Source organism: Psammomys obesus, unplaced genomic scaffold, assembly GCF_907164565.1.
Source record: "Psammomys obesus unplaced genomic scaffold, mPsaObe1.curated_primary_1811, whole genome shotgun sequence".
Classification (NCBI taxonomy): domain Eukaryota; kingdom Metazoa; phylum Chordata; class Mammalia; order Rodentia; family Muridae; genus Psammomys; species Psammomys obesus.
In genome coordinates, this window is record NW_026596057.1 from 10,187,419 (window position 1) to 10,208,354 (window position 20,936).

General features: G+C 44.2%; 1 protein-coding gene across 2 annotated transcripts in view; it reads right to left on the reverse strand.

Annotated features, from left to right (window-relative positions):
• The window catches only part of Tnr (tenascin R), a 343,283-nt gene that overhangs the window by 51,297 nt on the left and 271,050 nt on the right, over positions 1-20,936 (reverse strand). For both annotated transcript variants that reach the window (XM_055624653.1, XM_055624654.1), the window contains 3 exons: positions 16,966-17,235; positions 10,989-11,174; positions 255-344 (listed from right to left, as the gene is read on the reverse strand). In XM_055624653.1, coding sequence (XP_055480628.1) covers positions 255-344; positions 10,989-11,174; positions 16,966-17,235 — 546 coding nt within the window. The remainder of the gene's footprint in view (positions 1-254; positions 345-10,988; positions 11,175-16,965; positions 17,236-20,936) is intronic.

The window sequence follows — 20,936 nt, forward strand, 5'->3', positions numbered from 1 at the left end:
CCATCTTCCCTCCATGACTTGGGTGCTATTTTGGCTCGTCCTAACTACAGGCATACAGATCTGTGGCAAATAGGGTGGGGTTTCGGGTGTCAGGTCAGGCATAGGGTAGATGCTGTCACTAGGCAATCGTTATCAACAGGGTCTTGTTCACTGGGAGGGTTGCCCCATGGGGATCCTGACCGAACAAGCTCTCACACATCCTCAGTCTGACATGCCCAGAGCCTAGCCCTCTTCTTCACCATTCTCCTACTTACCAGTCCTGGCATTCATGGTAGCGGGAATGCTTTGTTTCGAGTTCATGACTGCAGAAATTCCGACTCCGTATTCTGTGCCTGGCACCAGATCTGTATGTAGATGCAGAGACAAACATTATTCTGTGTGTGCAGAAAGAAGAGAAGAAAATGATCATAGATTCCTGTTCAGATTTTGTTTAGTCCAGCTTCAATTAGTTCCTCATTTTATCTATTAAGAAAGCCCAATTTTCCTACTTGGAAAATTCCTATGAAGTCAGTAGGATGACCTGGTCAATGTCACATGGTTTCTTGTTATGGGTCTCAGAAAGGTGGTGAGGCCACCCCTCTCAGTGTCCTTTGGAAGAGTAGTCACGTCTAGAGCATTTGCCCGTGTATATGTATTGGCTAAAACAGTGAAGTGGTTTCTTGCTTAAACTGTGAGGTGTGAAGAGGTTAGGGGCAGGGTAGACATAAGCCTGAAAGAGTTTCTTGACCGTGTGTATGAAGGCTCTATTACATTTTCCAAATAGGTCCTGAGCCCATATGAGGATTTTTGGGTCACTTCTAGAAGGCCGCACTGCTTAGACTATTCCTTTGAACACGGGACTGTCAGGCTTTTAACAGATTTGTGTAGAACCCCAGTAATTGCTAACTCTCCCCAGCAAGACAGTAATTCAGTCCAGTATTTAAACTATGGATCAAATTACAGTAGTGTCTGGCAGAGTCTGAGAGTTTGGAGGAAATTCAAATTTAAAGGGTATAAGCCTCACAGGAAATCCCTTGGGGGTTCATTACGGAGGCTCACTGACAGGTTCCTAGAACATCTAGAATTCTCTGGAGTCTTTCTCTCCACTGTTCCACATTCATTTTCAGATCAGCTGGCTTGATTGATGTAATAGTTCCCTATTGCTGCTGTGACAAATTACCACGATTTAGTAGCTCACAACAATACAAATTAATGATCCTCTAACTCAGGACGTCAGGAATCTAAAGGGACTCGGCAGGATTGCATTCCTTCTGATGGTCTCATGGGAGGATCTATTTCTTTTCTTTTTCAGCTTCTAGAGGCTACACACATTTCTTGCCTCTTGCTTCTTAATTTACCCTTAAAGACTGAAGCTTAACATTATCAAACCCTTTTCTCTCTCTTTGATCTCGCATTCCATTGTCATATTCACTTTGACTTCCCCTTCTAGCATCCAACTAAAGGGACTGGATAGGGCAGAAACATTTCCCCATCTCAATATCTTTAATCATGTGAGCAGTCTTTTTTTTTTTTTTTTAAACACAGAAGTTGACATAGTCACAGATGCTAGGAATTAGAATGTGGATATCTTTGAGAACCATTATCCTTCTATAACTGGCTTCAAACTACCCTCATTTATTAAGACTTAGATGACAGAAAAATGCAGTCATCTAATTGCCACCCCTGGGGGCCTCAAATGTTCAGGCCAAGTTCTTCCAGGGGGCTTATTGTGATGCCTGCCTGAGCTCCTGAGAACTGTGGGTTGTCGCTCTGTGCAACATTGGAGCTTCATCACAACCCCATGAAGGTGGATGGGCAGTCTGCTATCCATCCTTATTCGGTACCTGTGGCTGCTGTCATAAACTACTACAAACTGCTGGTTTAACACAACAGGATCATATTCTCTCACAGTCCAGATGTCAGAGAATGAGGTATTGGCAGGGCCAGACTCCCTCCAAAGGCTTTAGGGATCCTGCCTTGCCCCTGGGCTTTTGGTTGCAATGCTTATTTTTTTCCCTGGCTTGCAACAGCACTGCTACAATCTCTGCCTGTTCTGTCTTGTGACATTCCTTCTTTCTCACTGTTTCCTCATCTTAAAGACACCAGTCACACTGGATTAGTTTTAAACTGATGACATAACTACAGACCCTTTCCCCCAAAAGTCTCCTTTCTGTAGGTTCTGGGTGGACATGGATTTTTAGAACAACACCATTCAATGTGTATTAACAAAACAAAACAAAAAAACAAAACAAAATAAAAAACCTGAGAAATGGAGACAATGGGAATGAATCTGTGACCAGTTTGAGAAGATTCCCAGATTTCTAACCTCAGAGTTCAAGGCCTGGGCAGTTTCTCCTGCCCTAGCTGCCTCTGGTCCTCTGGGCTGTTGTGGCTTCCCAAGGGTAACACAAATGATTTTTATAGGGAACACATTGAGTAGCCTCTCATTAACCAATGGCTTGTTTTAACAAAGGGGAATGCTGTATGGAAATCAGAAGGTTCCAGCCTCTTCCTAGCTTTCGTTCACTCCACACTCTGTGATTACAGCAGAATCTACCTGGCCTTATCCATCAGTCTCCCTTGAAGGAATACAGTTGAGCCCTCTCTGGGCATCATTAGAATTAGGCCTCATTTTTCCATCTCAAGCCTGCTTGTCCCTTACCTAACCCTTAATTGGTTTTCTCCTGAGTCTTGGCAACCTAAGCAAAGCTAAAGTTTGAGGTATAACAGGCTTTGGAGTCTGCTGTACATTTTATATTCAGGCCTGGACACCTTCCACACCTACAACTTTGATTGCTTAACATCTTTAGGTCTCAGATCCTGAAGATTGAGAATAATAGGTTTCAATGTCAGAGGGTCATTGCAAGGATCCAGTGATTTTTTCTGTGTACAGGTCCTTGACCAAAATAATTGTCATTAATATTATCAGTACCCAGCACAGAGAACTATATTAGGATTTTTAAAAGTTCTTTCATGTAGGTGGCCCTATCATCAAAAAGTGCCTGGGCAGGCACATGTTGGTTTTAGGTATACTTTTCATTGATCTGATGAACATTGGCCCCTGATTCTTATGCAAACGAATGATTCATGGAGCCAGGGAGCTAGTGACCAGTTTTCTCTGGCTGGTCTCAGTACCTGTCTCTAGACTGAGTGGATGATTTCAGTGCATACAGACCTGTTTAAAACACACATTCATTACCATCAATATATTCTACTATGTCCAGAACATCCCTGGTTGGAGAAATCAGGTGATGTTTGGGGCACAAACCAATTTTCTCAGGCAGCTGACTACTTGCCTATAAAGAAGTAGAAAATTTCCAGCATAGGCGAAGGGTGACAGATCAAGGGAGTAAGACAGAAACTCCATGTTGCCAAGTAGATCTAGTAGGTAGTGTTTCCATCCAAGTTCTTATTTATGAAGCTTAAATTAAATGTTCAATAATTTACAACAGAATGGCCTTCTCACAGAAAACAGCAGAATTTGAGGCGCTTCCCAGGCTTTCTGTCTAGGGGACAGGGACTTGGGACTCTCTTGCAGGACTGTGCCTGTTGCTCCCTTTGATTTTCAACAGCTTTCTTCCTGCGCTACAAGTGAATTGTTGCTCATTGCCAGCAGGTAAAGAGCAGTTCCAGGGAAAAAGAAAATGTGTTTCTGAGGCATATTTGGTGCACTTGTCTCTCTCGACACACAGAGCATTCGGAAGGATTTTTCACTTTAAAGACCCCATTGCTTTCCATCAACATTCCCTTTGTTTTTACAACCAACCCTTGCAGGTGGGGGCAAATAAATGGCTCTGTTCCCTTTCTTAACAAAAGCTCAGAAAATTTATCCACAGGACATTACAATTCTCCACCCCTTACAGAGTGTACTTTGTTCAGCTTGAGGGCTGACACTTCCCTAAACTCTTTCACTGCACACCCATTCTTCTCTGAATCCCTAATGCACATAGCTCATCCAAGTATTACCGAGGGTCCCCTTTGAGTGAGGCAGAAGGTTGTGGGCTGTGGATATGAAGCGAATTGATAAGGTATCACCTTGTCCTTTTGAGGATCAAAAAAAAGCATCTGTCCTGAACAAGTAAATTAATTACTTATTGAGTACTTGTGCTATACCAAACACTGAGTTGCAAGTAATAGGTGATCTAGAAGAACTATAAAAAAGAAAGAAGAAAGACAAGGTTGAAACAAGGATTTTGAGTGTCTGATGGTGAAGAGGACAGTTCTAACTCTACCTTTTATACAAACTCAGTCATGACCTTAATAATTCCCATGCACCTTGGTGCATGAACAAATATGGGCCCTGAGAAATCTACCCATTGAACACAAAGCTGGTTTAGAATCCGATTCTTGTGCTTTCCGTTATCTGTCCCTAAGAGTCATACAACTTGGCTTTGGGGACTGGTGTGAACACACTGGAACCTGAGTCGTTTATGACAATACCGTGTGCCGTTAACTAAGAGTGGCTTCAGAGGATGGACTCAGCTTGGCTGCCATCGCCAGAGAAGAGACTCAGGCTGCGCCTTGAAATCCAGCTAAGATGAAGAAAGATAGTGGAAAAGAAAAGTCAAGTCTTCCTGTGGTCGGAACCAGGCTGGAGGGCAAGGACTGCTGTGATGATGGCAGAATAACTCGCTTGCTCCTGCTGAGTAAACCTATGCTCGTAGCTACTAGTGAGGAACAATGGGTATGGTGGAGGAGGCCTGAGGAGCTGTCTCTTGCCAGCAAAAACATAAACAAGTATCTGGTGTCTGTAGGCTTGATTGGCTTCAGGTGAGCATGAGTTACAGTAGACTCTTTCCACCTCAAAAATCCCTGGGTCTATCTCCCACAAGCCCATGAAGCTCATGGTCACCAAACAGGACCAAGGGGTTAGTTAGTCTTTGTTCACTGGTTGCTTTCATAGAGAGGAACAAATTAAAACCCCTTCCCTTAAGGAGCTTCAAGTCATTTTCTTAATTTTTTTATAGCATGTGTGAAATCATAGCTGGTAAAACTACCTATGAAAAAACAAGACCGCATGTCACATTCCAGCACAGTGGTGTTCCTCGGTGGTGGAACTCTGAGGCAGAGATGTCACAGGTAGAGAGGGGTCTGGAGGCAGAGGACCTTCTAGATGTCCTGAAATCACACCTCTTGGGCAATGTTCTCCTTCTTAGCTAGATGGAGAGCCAAGCTCCCTGGCTTGGCTAAGAAGGGGTTTCTTCAGGGGGTTCAGGGTTTCTTGAGTGAGTCATAGGACATGACCCTGCCTCAGGGGATATGGATGAGCTGAAAACCCCGCAAGAGGCAGTCAAGTTGAGCTAGATTTCGGAATCTGTATTTAAAAAGAAAGTAACTTTAAGTAGCATCTCATCAGATAGAACTTTCTTCTCGTCAGTAAAATTAACAGGAAGTGTGGTTCATCACCTTGGTGTTACAGTAACACACCATTACCGGTTCTCTGTAAGTGCTTCCTGCTGAAGGGGCCAAGGAAGAAACAAGCATTCTGACCTCTCTCCTCCTGGCATCTCTTGCCCAGGACTTTTTGTACAGGGTGGCTTCTACGAGGAGGTTTGTGCCTCTGTTTCTGCAGCTTCCTCCACACCTTCCTGTTCCCTGACAGGCCACACTTTTTAAAGGGTGCCTTACCAAAGTGGCCACTTGGGGTCACTATGACTTTGTCCAAAGGAGTCTGAACTTTGGTCCAGACCCCTAGACCCTTAGCTCATACCTCTCCCAATCAGCAGTGCCCAAGGCCTAGCACTGATGGTGGTTTGCACCAGCATGGCAGAGGAATGCAGTCAGGGTGGAGTGGACACAAACGCCCTGATCAGTGTTGACTTGACAGCTGTCCTCCCTTTGAAGTCTCAAAGTCCTTCATGGGAAATCTCCTCGTGAATAGCATGTCTGCACATATATCTTGGAGAGCCCACTTTCCCGCATCTGGGCCCTGAGAAAGAAATGATGGGTTTAGTAGATGTGCTCCATCCAATGTCCCCCACAGCCAGAAGCTGTGAAGGCTAGTCATACCGGTGGAGCGTGCTTGCAGACACCAGCTTGTATGTGTGCATACTCGCATGAATGTAAACGTGTGAGCATTTGTGTATAGGTATGCATATGCACTATGACAGTGGTATGTGCAAATACACAAGCGAGTGTGTAACTATGTGTATTTGTGTGTGAACACGTGAACTCGTGTGTCTATATCTGAGTGAATGTTACTGCACGTTAGAGTATGAATGTGTGAGCGGTTTGAGAGCAGATGCACGCATTTAAGCAGTGTTACTGCTTGTGAGTATCAGTGTGAGTATATGCATGGTTGCGTGAGTTTATCTCGTGTGTGTTTGTATTTGCATCTGAGTGTATGTGAACACAAATATGGATGCGTGAGTTGTAGCTTGTGTGGCTGGCTGTAACTGCTTCTCTGACAACTTACGTTAGGGTACAATGTCTATGGGCTTTAGGTTCCTCTTATTGATTGATGTTCCGGTTAGCAGTATGTGGTTAGAGACCGATGTACAGGTACAGAGCAGCAGCTGATGAGGAAGGGCCGTGTTAGAAACCATGGAGACAAGCTCCCATCACTTTGTCTCCTGGTCACAGGCATCCTAAGTGTCCAGGAGGAGGAGAGAGTGTTGGGAGGATGCACAGGTGGCCAAGAGCCTATTCCTTCGTGGAGAGAGCAGAAGCGTCACCTCAGATACATGCTCAGAGCACTGATGATGATGATGGTGGTGGTGGTGATTTTGCATTAGTCTTGAGCGGGAAGATATTCCTTTGACCTCATTTCAGCCAACAACCTGGAATCTTCTTTTCTTCCTCCCTGCACCAGAAGTCTTCCATATGGCTTGTTGCCAGAGTGCAGAATTGTGCCATCAGCCTTTGTTTGTACCATGCCAGGTTCTAACCTGCAGGGGCCTTAATGATTCTGTAAATCTGTGGAGCTTTGGGACCCTGTGGAGACTCGAGGCATAGAACACTGACCAAGCAGATACCATGGAGACGCAGAAGCTGAGCTAAAAGAAATCTTAACATTTAAGATTCAGAAGCCACCCAAGCAAGGAAAAGCGAAAACCAATCAACTAACCAGCCAAACAAACAAACAAACAAACAGAAATACTGCAGACACAGAGTCTGTTGTTTAGAAACAAATTTGTGCCCCAGAGGGAATTCTCTGGGCATTGACTTACAGAGAGTAATGAGGGAATGTCTGGGATTCTAGACCTGAGTCTAGGTTTTGTGTTGTAAAGAACAAAGCTTGTGGAAGTTGGGACTGATAGGTGTGTGCTTGCTGTGGGCCTGAGTCAAGAAGGGCACGGGTTTCCCAGCAAAAGAGTCAATGGTGGCCTCAGAGACAAGAGCTTCTGTCAAGACTAGTGAATACAGGTATCACTGCTTCTAACTATAGCAATCAACTGTGAGAATAAAGGCAGTCTAAAGGTGTGCCAAGAAAAGGCCAGGCTGCAATGGGTCTAGGGCAGAACTTTGTGGAGAGGCAAATAGCGAAAATCCAATGGCTAACATGCAGTTGGGGTGTTCCAGGCTCCAGCTTCAGCACGCACATATAATGGTGCCTATGGTTTTATTTAATCCTCTTGGTGGCTCTGCATCAGACAGCAGGAAACCGACATGTAGAAAATGTAGGAGACCAAGTCAAAGAGCAACCCTGCGAAGCTGTATGCCTCAAATCTAAGTGGGTGACACCAACAGCTGTGCTCTAAATGAGTGCTTTCTGTCTGCCAACGCATGTGTCTGTGTGTCCACCAACTTCCTGAGGCTCTCTGCAGGCGACGACTCGGTGGGTCAGGTATAAGAGGCCTCTAACATTTCCCGTGACATCTCTGCTGCTGGGGCCCACATGCTGATCAAAAGAGGGCATCCCAAGTCAGCCATCAGCTGACAGACCTCTGCGTCCCCCTTCTCCTCCACTATCAGCATCTACTTACAGTCCCCCTGGTAGCAGTGCTACCTGGGACCTATTAAATATATGACTCTCTGTAAGAGCCAGAGGGGGTGGAGGATACCAAGAAAGCATGGCCTTCTAAATCAACACGATCAAAGCTCGTATGAGCTCACAGAGACTGCTGCAGCATGCACAGGACCTGCATGGGTCTGTACTCTGCCTCTGCATATTATAGATATTATATATGCATTAATATTATATATAGTATAGCTTCCGGTTTAGTGTTTTTTATGGGTTTCCCGAGTATGTGAACGAGTGAGTCCCTTGTGCCTTCTCTTGGGCTCTTTTCCTTCTGTTTGTCTTATCCAACTCTGGCGTGATAGTTTTTGTTTTATCTTATTCTACTTTGTTATAATTTTATTATTTAAAAAGAATAAAAATAAGTGACTTCAACAATGGTTCTATAAGGTGAACACTGTCACTTACAAATGAAGAAATAGAGGCTTCAGCTGACCCAGGCACATGGAAAGTGATGAGTCTGGGCCCAAGTCTAATAAGAGGTTTCTGGAGACCCATACAGGGCATAAAAGGTGAGAAAGCTTCCTTTTCAGGGTCCAAGTAGGGCAATGAGTGAGAACATTCACTTATGCAGAGCTAGGATCAATCATTTCCCGTTTTCTCTTCCCTCCTTCCTGGGCCTTTCTTTCCCCCAGAGACTGCAGTAAGAGAGCTGTGATCCTTAGAACTAGTCTCAGAAAAGGAATATACTGTATTTGGTTTTCTCCTATGCCTATAATCTCTCCTTAAATCATGCAGTGGTTTGCATTTATAAAACTCCCCAGCAGTGAACGTTTTAAGACAATTATGATATATATATTATGCATACACACATACAGACATGCATACATACATATATGTGTGTATATTATATTCATTTTTATAAACATGACTCAAATACAAAATGTCAACCCCATTTGAGCCCATTACTCAATAATAAATCTCCCATTCCTTTGTAGGTCTTTGGAACTTAAATTTGGACTGCCCTTTACATTTTACTTCTTTAGTGACAGCAGCCAGGGGAGGAAAGCCTCTACCCTGGGACTCAGAAGCTGCTTCTGAGTCATCAGGTCCCTTGCTAGTGTTGTGAACTTATACAGGTTTCCAGAGCCTCGACTTTCTCATCCATACAATGGGAAAGCTCACAGCTACAGATATGTGGGGCAAGACTGGAATGACTACAAAGTCTTCTTGTTGTTTTCCTTCTGATAGTGGGGCATAATACCCAGGCTATAATCGGTTCTCTGTGATTTTACAGTGTAGCTTCTATCCAACCAACTAGCTCCCATTTTTGTAAGCGTATTGCTTGCAAAATCAGCCTGTAGCTCTAGGCAGAGAAATGCTGTTTCCTCCTCTACCTGTCAGGTTTGTTGTTGTTTTTTGTTGTTGAGGGGATTTTTGTTTTTTAAATCAGTGTCGCTAGCTCTCTGCAAGGCCTTTCCACCAGCTTGCTATCCCTTCCATGTCCACCTCCCCATGAACCTGCTTCATCAGCCTATTTCCCAGCTCCGTGCTGTGTTTCTGGCTGTGTATCTGTTTGGAAAGGGCGTTCTTTAATGTTTACTTTAACTAACTTCATTTGGCAAGGAGGTCTGGGATTTCAGCTCAGGAGGAAAACAGCTTTGATCATGTGCTCTTGTTTACTATTCTAATTCTTGCTGAGACCCTGGACTAGTGGGACAGCAAATGCTTTTGCAAGCCAAGACACGAGTGAAATAAAGTCTGTGGGCTCATGGGAGCCTCTGGCCCACAAGCACTTTGTGCCATTCATTCTTCCTGTGAAAACCACATGGCACACTTGAAGCATCCACCTTTTGGTGAAGGCCAGCAGGTATACTTTCTTGGATGGGTATGCCATAGATTAGGAGGAGTCATGACTGGGTCCCATTCCCCTCACCACCGAGATCTGTCAACACCTCCCCAACTCCAACCAGGCATTGTGTTAACAGGCTACTGCCTCGATCCATGCACCTTCTTTTCTTCTTTGATGCCACCAACAGACTCCTGAACAGTCTGTTTCAGCCCTGACCCTTGTCTGTACATACCTACTCATCGCATTGCCTTGCTTAAAATCCTTTACCCAGCATGGTGCTGCTCACAAACAGTTTATCACTCAGAAAGCAGAGGCAGGAGGATCATGAGTTGAGACCAGCACAGGGTGCACAGTAAGACCCTGTCTCAGGAAGTAAGTAAATCCACAAATACATAAAATGGCTCAATGTTTCCTTTCTCTTTTCTAGCGTATCTCAAACTCTTTATAGGACAGAATGCATGAGCAGGCTCTCATTTTAAGTTTTTGCAGCTTCATTCATTAATTTAGTTCATTCATTTATGCAAAAAGTAATGATCTAGGATCCAGCATGTGGTAGGCATTGTGATAAACCTTGAATTCAATCATGAACAACAGCAACAGCAACAAAAATGTGGGCTGACTTTTATGGAGCATTAGGTGTAGGGTCACGATCAAATCCCATTCACAAGTGGCAGAATAGTGAAGAGGTGTTTGAGTGTAAGTCTGTTTGACCTACACTACCTTGTTCTTCATCAGGTGGCATATAAACTCTGGTGCTGAAAGAGAATCTGGCATGAGCTAAGAAATGCCCCAGGGCAGGAAAACCAGTGTGTCTGAGGAAATGGAGGGTGCAGGCCTATGGGTTAGGAACACACAGACCACCAGAGCACCCAGAGGAGGTAGCCTGGGGGGAACTAGAGGAAAACAGGCTAGCCTTGAGGGCTGTTCACCCTGAAGGCAATACTAGATGCTTAGGATGTATATATAATATAATGGCATAATAAAAATGTACTTTGAGAAATTATCCAATATTGCTGGGATGAAAAGTAGATTGAGCTAAAAAAATGTAGGGAATTATTGTCATGGTTAAAGGAAGAGATGTTGGTAATTTAGAATGATTGATAGCTATACACTCTAACATTGGGGATGCATTTGTTAGCTATTTGACATCTGAAATCAGTGGGACTTGTTGGTGGAGTAGTTTGAAATAAATAAGTTGAGGAGAGGGCTGTGAGCATACGGATTCGATGAGCATCCCAAAAGACAAGTCTTACTCACCTGTAAGGGTAGTTCTGGTAGTTGGACCAATGCCCTTGGGGACCAGCACTTCATGGTACTGCTCTCCCGCTAGGGTGCTATATACAACCTTGTACTCCTGAGCTTCTGCCTCGCTGTTATCCCATTCAAGGTCAAGGCTAGTTGCTGTGCGGGAACCCACTCGCAAATTCTTGGGAGCATCAATCTCTAAAAATAAGCAAATATGACCAACATCGCACATGATCTCATTCACCTGTGGTGCATCTTGAATTTTAATAATCTTTGAGGTGAGAGCCCACTCCTCCTGACCCTCGGCCTCATCACTGAATGAAGTTTGAAGATGCTGTTTCCCTTTTGGCTCTACCACAACAATTCCTTGGGTGGATCAAATGATTTGGAGTTAGACTTCAATGATTTCTATGTTTCCTCTATATCATCTGAGAATTCAAATAGCATTCTAGAAACTTGAAAAGAAGCTGATTAATATCAGAAGTTTAAAAGCAAGGCAGAAGATAATCCAGTAGGAGAAGACAAGGGACAACCACAAGTGGTTAAAATCGAATAGAGATGGCTGATTTTAAGGTATCTTCCCATGGGTTTACTTGTATAGATGCAGCTGAAAAGCGTGCAGGTTGGAAATTTACACCGTGAATAGTGAGTGTGATATAGTGAGAAGAGTGTGGGCTTTGGAGTCAAGCCTCAGTGTGAACCAGTTCTGACACCTACAGTAATGGGACCCCAAACAATTCTTTCAAGCTCTTAGGACTGGAAAGGGGAAAACAATCCAAGTTGTGGCACAGATTAGATGTGCACATGAAGTCCACAGCATGGCACCAGGTACAAATGTAGGTGTCAAAGACTGGCTGGCTGGCTGATCATTATCTCTGGTGAGCTTCCTGGATCCAACAGTATGTCACCTAAATGCATGCTTTTAGGGTCCCAAGAGTTCCCATGACTACTGGCATTTTCTTCCATTATCTCTGAGCTCAACTTCTATTCCCCAGGACTAACCACCTCCACAGGCTCATTTGAGGAGGACCAGTGTGAGAACTTGTAGTGTGAGAAAGGGTTGTCTTGAAAATGTGTCACTTAAAAAGTCCAAAATAGTTCCAGTTCTTGGGGCTTGAATTTAACATTGGAAAGGTCCAGTTATTTGCTCCAAGTAGACTGAGGCAATCTGCCAACACCAGGCAAGTAGCCCACCCCCATTTGTTCCTGTGGAAGAGGAGACTGCTGTGAATCTGTGGGAAAGAAAGCAGAGGCCTCTGTTTTGTGATGTAAACTGGGTGTGGGTGTGGGGGATCTTGAGCAGATGGGTGTCTTTGCAACTTATTTTTTTCTGAGAAATTGGTCTTCGTTCAGCATGTGTTATCATACTGGATACTGTCCATCCTTGTTATATTGTACATTATTTCTCTGGGAGTTGGATGGACAGAGGAACATGGGGCAGACACATGTGAGGCAAATCTCATGCAGAAAGAAAGATCTGGCAAAGAGTTTAGGGCCTGGGCTGAGTCAACGTTGTTAGTTACTTTCCTCTTTGCTGTGATAAACACCTGGCAAAAGCAGCTTAAGGAAAGAAGGCTTTGCTCTGGCTCACAGTTCCTGAGTACGGAGTCTGAGACAGCTGGTCACTTTGCACGCATCCGCAAACAGAAAGCAGAGAAAGACGAAGGACAGGCGCTGACGCTCAGTTTGCTTTCTCCCTTTGATGCAGTCCACAACACCAGCCCATAGAATATATTCCTCACATTCAAGGTGGGTCCCACTGCAATCTAGAAACTCCTTCATACAGGTGCCTGGAAGTGTGTCTCCTAGGCGGTTCTAAACTCTGTCAAGTTGAAAAATATTAACCATTGCAGAGGTAAAGACAATTAATCAGAGCTAAGGTAGAGACCTATGCCTATACTCAGAAAATGTTATCTTAGAGATTTCCTCTTTTTATAAGGGCACAGAGTATAATCTAATGGTCGTTGGCCCTGTATTCTATGGGAAGGGGGACAATGTTTTATCGGAAATTAATAAGTGTCTCTAATCTCAATAATTATAATAGGACTCATTCCTAGAATGAGGGCTTGTGCAGTAAGTCTCAGAACTGGCCTGAGATGAAACAATGCTCTTTTTAGGTCTAGAAAGAACAGCTGGAGGATATCTGTGTAGGAGGGGACTGAGCAGGTCTCTGAAACATGCCAGCAAAGACAGATGGCTAATGGAGCCTTTCTGCAGGGACTTGGGTCTGTGAACACTGGTACTAGACTATCTAGTCTCGAGAATATTAGATCAGATTTTTCTCTATTGAAAACTTTCCGTTGCTCTGTGCTAAATGCTCCTTAATTGCAACAATGGGGGTCTGACTGGGTATCGAGTGAGCAGGCCTTTTTAAACACTTGTACTCTTTTTCATTCTTGAGACACATCAATCTAATTTGCACTACAGGGCCTTTGAACCAGCTGTTATTTGCCTGGAATTTTCTCTAGTTCTTGTGTGACTTAAATCATACTGTTCTTTGTTAGAATGCCACTTTCTGAGAGGGGTAGACTCAGTCCAATGGAACTTTCCTTCTGTCTTACCCATTTTACTCCCTGTCTTAAAACTCATGATTGAAATGATCTCTCATGTTTTTTTTCCCCACGTGGTCACCCAGTCCTCTCCACACTAAGATGTCATTCATGTGAAATGGACTCTTAACTGTTTACTCTATAGCCTATGTGCCTAAAATAGTGCCTGTGGCCCCAGAGGATGTTAAAAAAGTTCATTGCAAGCAACAGAATGTGTACCACCCACTTCTCAATCTTGTTTGTGCCCTCCAAGCCTTTGGAAATGGCTTGTTAAATACTTTAGCTGTGGGCTTTGAGATCGCCTGAGGTGAGGTGGTGCAGGTAGAAGAACAGCTGTGACAAAGGCAGAAGTCACTTGGCGTCTTGGCTCAGGTGTCGAGGGCTTCCAGGTTGAACTTGTGAAGTAACTTGTTGGAGAATCCTAGAATGGGGTCACCAGGGAGGACGGAGGGGAATGAAACTCCGGCTTAGATGCTTGTATTTGTTACCTAGGGCTGCTAAACATGGTAGAAAAGCAATGCCTAGAAGCTTGAGATGCAGATTCTGGCAGGGTGGTTTTCTTCTGAGGGCCGTGAGGGAGTCTGTGGCATGTTTCTCAGCACCTTCTGATTTTCTAGTCATCTTGGGTATCCCCCGGCCTGTTTCTGCCTTCATCATCATACGGCATGTTCCTGTGTGCATGCCTGTCTCTGACCTGGTTTCCTCCTTTGATAAGGACACAGTTGCTGAATTTGAGCCAATCCCAATGACTTCACCTCAATCTGCCTGTAGGCAAGGACCCTATTTCCAAATAAGGCCACGTTCAAACATACGGGTTGGGGGGTGGGGTGTATGGCTTTAGCATCTTTAAAACGCAGAAGAAGCACCAAGTACAGATGTGAGTTATTTAGATCAAAGGCTCTGGTGCCTAAGTGCTCTGAGAAAATGATGCTCAGAGCGAAGTCCTCCATGGTAGGGAAACTGTGCCCAGAGTCTTCACGAGGCTGCTGAAACGGTAGGGGACTCTTGATTTTCTTGTCTGGCTTCCTTCTAATCACTGGCCTCTATGCTTCCACCAGGGTTCTTCTTTTCAGGGCCGCTCTAAGACCCAGACTAACATCCTACTCTCCATGCAGGAAGCAAATCTCAGTTTTAATTGCCAGTGCAATTAGTGCACTCCTAGTGTCGAAGCCATCACCTGGAAAACCGCTTTGCTTAATTTGAATTTAAGCGGAATTCTGAAATGACGGAGGGCCCTACCGTGAGGGTCTGCATAGCCTTTCATCATTCAGCTGGTATCTGCCAACTCTGGACTTGGAGAATCTGTCTGCAAAGCTATTTGTCTCTTCCCACCCCTACTCCTCTCTTTCCTCTGGGAGCCTAAGGGTCTGAGGCACAGGCTGAAGGCTGCATGGAAAAGCAGCCACCTAACAGCTGCCAATCCACTAGGCAAGCTGAGAATCCTGCTGCAGTGAACTGAGACTCAAGGGGAGCTCCCTTGGAGGAGGCGGGATGTAATCGTCTCGATTGGAATTTTCCTGGGCCACCAGCCAGTGCTGCTCCACCTTGCTGACCTGAACATCAAGAATTTCACTTTTCATCAATGCTCCTTGAGAGCCCCCTTCTCTTTTCCTGCCTCTTCAAATTCCTTATCAGAGCAAAGCACAAAGGAACCATTTTCAAATGCACAAACTATCTTGAAATTAAAAGAAGAATGCAGAACAAGTGGCCTACAGCAGATACCGAGAGCCTGAGCAAGTCATGTTGTCTGTGAGATGTATGTGTGTGTGTGTGCATTGGAGGTTGATGATGACTTTTCAGACCAAGAATGGGTATTACAAGACCATCCTTCCTTATGCTTTTACATGAACATTTTTGCCTTATGTTGGGGAGAAAGGAAGAGAAAGGAGAATAATTTGATTGCTTTTTCTAAGACACACACTCAGTCTTCTGGGGAATCTCAAGATATGTTTACTGAAACATCCCACTAGCTAGGAAGTGGAGCCTGGTACCAGGGTTTGAGAAAAGAACTTAAAGACTGTCTGGCAGACTCTACCTTGCCTCCTGAAATTTGCCAGAGTCCACACTTGTTTCTAAAAGGAAAGCTCACTAGTGTCTACGCTTGCTTGCTTCTATAGGAGGAACTCCCCGTAAGACTCTTGGCTGTTCTCTTTTGCTGGGGAAGATGGGGTTACTTCAGTGGTGAGTTGGGCAGCAAAGCCTGGGCACTGGCAGGCTACTACCCTCTCTCATGGGACTGGCTGCAGTAGGGCTCCAGTCTCTGCCTGTTCCTGAGTCCTAACCTCAGTAGTACTCCAGGGCTTCCCCGACAGGCAGGCTAGCCCATGTCTTCCCCAGCCATTCAATTTGTAAATCTGTCTAGCTGTAACACTAAGCTATCTGCTATAATTGAGGTCATATGGGTGTGTGTGTGTGTGTGTGTGTGTGTGTGAATATATCTTACTATTTGCCTTATTCATCAATAATTCAAAAACTACATAGAAAAAGTGTGCTAGTTATTACATGGTCTTGGAACCAACCTCTACCTCACTCCATCTTAGGCAGGACAAGACAACGATTCTTAGATCTTCTAGATGCTATCAGTTTTCTTTGATCCTTGGAATACCTTGGACCTGGCAAAAACTTTCCTTGACATATAATCTCCCCAGGAAATAGAGGACAAGTCCAGCACCCTAGATTAATAGGAACTCAGTCTCTAACCTGATCACAGGTCCTTGTTTCCTTGAGTGGGGGCCTATCGTTCAGGGCTCTGAATCAGGAACCCTGAGGCCTGGCTTTTTTGATTGTTGATAAAGCAATTCAAGGAAGCTCTTTATGAAACTCTCTTGGAGCATCATTGCAAGCCCCCCCCCAAAAAAAAAAAAACTATAATGGGTGTGACTCAGCTTCATTTTCAAGGCCATGTTCTTCTACCAATTAGCCTTATTTCTGGAGGTCACAAAGGGCAGAATGACCCAGAGATCTCAGCTGGAAGGTTTGCTGATGACTGTACAGGTTGAGCTTTGCACAAGGCTGAGGAGTATTCATGGTAACGAATATACTTCAGGCTTAGAGAATTTCTACTGTTTCCAGTAAATGGCAATAACGTGTCTTAAGAAACAGATAGCTTCTCTGAATTCTCACAGATTTACCATTTAGGCCAACAGCATGGTTGTTTAACTGTCTTTGGGACAAACAGATCATGTCAGAAATTGGAAATCAGAGACTCATAGAAGGAAGGGAGTTATATTAAGTCATGGAGCTGGCTAGCAGAGTTAGGATGAGAACCCAGCTCCCTTTACTTGAGGCCCCCAAACCGCTAACTTTCTTCTTGTAGCTGCTGCACTAACAGGGTTACCCAGCATGCATCATCTCATTTTTTTTTTTTAAATGTACTCTGGCTATGATGACATCATCATGCTGCCTCCCAACCCTGGTCCTTTTTCCCACCTCAGTCTCACCTGTTGTAAATTGGGTGCTTGTGGCATCACTTTCGTTGGTTCCTCGGACTGCGCTGATAGACACCTCATAGCGGGAGCCAGGTCTAAGGGCTTGCACCGAGTACTGGCTCAGGGGAGGCTGCAGCCGGAAGGTAGTCTTTCCGCCTTCCCCACCCACCAAGCCATATTTCAAAAGAATGAAGTCGACTTTGGCTCGAGGCGGGGTCCACTCCACGAAGGCTACGGTGTCAGAGACATCCCGAACCAGGATCTGCGTTGGCCCATCAATGACTGCGTGAGACAGAACATGGTGTTGATACAGAAGTGAGCCTTCTCTTTGGCATTTGTTTTACCCTTTTCCTTCTTACGCTAGCTTGCTCAGTGGGATGGCTTTTCTCACCCCGTTGTACAGGGGGGGAATATGAAATATAAAAGAGCAAACCTCTTCCTCGTGCACACGTTTGTTGCTACCGTGGACACTGACGTTCTCCTGGACCTTGGGCTCTTTCTCCATTCGTTGCCTGTAGGTTTCAGGTGTTGGCATTCTCCACGCTGGGCAGGGGAAGGTCACTGACTAGCTTAAATGACTCTGACATATTTCTTTCAAAGGTAATGGCACAGAAGGAGAGAAGAAACCTTTGGCCTGTGCTTCTTGCCCAGCTCTTACCTTCAGTGAGCCCAGAGGAAAGCTCTATGAGATAATGGGGACAAATGAGACCCAACCTTGGTTGCCAAAGATCTCATCATGAGTATTCAGAAGTTACTGGTTTTACTTGGCCTGGCATTTGCATGTGTGGGCATGAAACATGCCACTCAGGAAAATGTCCCCCTTCTAATAAAAAGGGCTCCATTCTGGAGTTGTTTCTGCGTGTCTTACACGCCCTCCCCTGCCCCCAACATGTGCCTGCATGTTTCTGAGCCTGAGAACATTGGATGCAAAGAGTTCTCCAAGTTCTCTGGCATTAGAGAGAGCTTGTGTAGAGCCAGATCTGGCGTGGTGATTCTGAGAAATAGGGAGCATTCGATGTAGGTAGCGAGGAGTGGAGAACTGAAGGGGAGGAGGGGGAGGTGCGCATGGGTATATAGCCAAGCAGAAATGAGTGAGCACGTGGGCTTGCAGGAAGATACAAAGAGTAACTCGTTTTCTGTTATTTTCCATTTTATGGTTCAAATCCTTTATAAGGCTCAGGTATATTTCTGGTCCTGGGCTTCTAGGAAACAATTTATATCCTTCCAGTAAATTTTCTTTTGCTTCAGCTAGTTTAAGAAACTTTCCATAGATTCCTCAGGACTCTTGGCCCAAGACTTGCTTTTAAATCAGTACACACTGGACTACTTTCTACTCTGTCTCTAGCATGGATGCCTTCACCAAAACTACAGCAGATTAACCTCAGCTTCCTCAGGTTTGCTATGCACCCCACTCTCAGCCCATTGCTGTTTCCTAGTAAGCAGATTCAGGCTTTTGTCTTAGTATCAACTAAAATGAAAATCACTAGATCATTTTGGTGCTGCCTGGTTTGGAGTTAAAAATGAAGTTTAATTTTTCATACTTGAGGTAATCATGTGTTTAGACAGAAACCATTTACTTGGTTTCTTTGCCACATACTGCAGCTTTGGGTGACTCAGACCTTCGTTATTTCACTTAGCTTAATTACAGGGTGGCTAGATGCCCTCCTAGCTAAAGTTTAACCTGTGAAACATAGTAGACACTCAATAAGTGCTGAGTGGATGAAGTGAATGGTGAGCCTCTTCATCCAGGAGAACAGGGGTGGGGGGACATTTCTTCGAACTAAAGCTTTTTGAGCAGAAAAAAAAAAGGCATCAGGGAAAAATCAGATACCCTTATAAAGCTTTTGTCCTTCAACTCTTTAGATCCCAAAACTCTAATCATAATGGATTGGCTATATTAGAATGTGATTATGTAGCACAGAGGGCGTTAGCTGCAGGAGGTCTTGTATTTGCATTCATAAAATGGCCTGCCTGGAAAAAGCCAGTCTGAGTGCAGATGAGGACTCAGAGCTTCACAGGAGGGGGTTGGTGTAGGTCAGACCGTAGCAGAAGGAAATAATCAAATGATTATTTCCTAAAAGCAGCAGATAGGAATGGGAGCCAGCCATCTTCCCTGCTGTCCTCAGATTCTGCTCTTTGTTGGTCAATTGGTCTTTGTGTCCTGCTCCAATCAAGGCTGAGGTAGCTTGCTTTCGGTTGCAGCACTAATTTCTAAACAAATACAAATCCTTTCAAAAAATGGAATGCATCTGTTTTTTTTTTTCTTCTTTCTCTTCTTTTTTACATTCTTCTTATAACTTAGTACATCATACAAAGCCATTAGATAGGACTTCTTAATTGAAAGCTGCCTAGCTTTCCCATGGTTTTCTAAATCTGGAGCTTTTAATTTTCATTTTAAGGAACTCTCAAAAAGTACTTCGCATTTTATTTTGAAAATTGGTTTGGATTTAAGACTGAGACAGGGTTGGATTGCTTCTTTAAGTGTCCTCAATACTCTGGATGTAATTTACTCAACTGGAATGATCTCTCTCCTCTTCTGAACCATCTTTTCTTTCCAGCCTTTTACTGCTAATGCTTTCTTTATGTCAGTCGTAGGAAAAGCCTCCAGAAGTGAATAAGCTATGTATGTTAGCAAATTTCTGGTCTTCAGAATCCAGCATAAGGTTGGGGCACAGATTTGTGCTGCGGCACTCTGGACAGTCCTCCAGAGCCATGATTTTGCCTCCACTGGGTTTCTTCTGAAGCCCACTTGATTATAACAGTGCTTTCACAAGCCTCCTCCCCATAGTGAAACTTTGTTTTTAAGAAACAAACAAACAAACAAACAAAAACAAACAAACAAAAAACCTAAAACAAAACAGAAAACCCTGGGCTGGTGAGCTGACTCAGCAGTTAAGAACACTGGCTACTCCTACAGAGGTCTTGAGTTCAATTCCCAGCAAACATATGGGATTGATGCCCTCTTCTGGCATGCAGGTATACATGTAGACAGAGCACTCATATGTTAGAGAAAACAGTACATAAGTAAATAAATTTGGAGAAAAAGAAAAAAAATCATAAGTGGACGTACAAAATAGAAAACAGATCAAAGCAGAACTTCCCTGGCTGGCAGTCTGGGAGAGAAGTAACTAGAGGTGCGGATCTCCCCCACCCCTGACCTTGAGACATGGCTCTAGAAGCCTGATGCAATAATGCAACATAAGCTAATGCCATAATAAGTTTTTTTTTTTAAGTTCAACCTTTTTCTCCACTGAGCCTATGTCTCAGAACCTGATGCTGTTTGAATTCATATATCTAAGTTTGAACCATTAACCCACAAACATTGCTTTATTGCATAGTGCTGTTTTTCCCTTTTCTATCCAGGTCAACCTTTTGTTCTGAACTTAAGACTGGCTTTCTAGGGCAGTCTTTTTTAATTTATTTATTGTTTTATTAATTACAGTTTATTCCCTTTGTATCCCAGCTATAACCCCCTTCCTTGTCCCCTCCCAATTCCACCCTCCCTCATCTCCTCCCATGCCCCTCCCCCAGTCCACTGATAGGGGAGGTCCTCCTCCCTTTCTATCTGATCCTAGCCTATCAGGTCTCATCAGGACTGACTGCATTGTCTTCCTCTGTGGCCTGGTAAGGCTACACTCCCCTCAGGGGGAGGTGATCAAAGAGCCAGCCACTGAGTTCATGTCAGAGACAGTCCCTGTTCCCATTACTAGGGAACCTACTTGGACACTGAGCTGTAGGGCATCAATTTCTATTTTTGAAAGAGAAAATGTATTACTATTCTCCTATCTTGTTTTTTGTTGCTGACAGGGAAGGTTGCTTAAGTGCCATATCTCAGCTTCCCCATCAATAAATGAGAGGCAAAAAACTCATAGCAGATGGTACTTATCACCTTTGAGCGACTCTCAAGAGTCACACACATGCGTATCACAGTTGCTAAGTTACAGCACTGAAGTTGAACATCCTTTGTCAGCTAGGAGGACAAT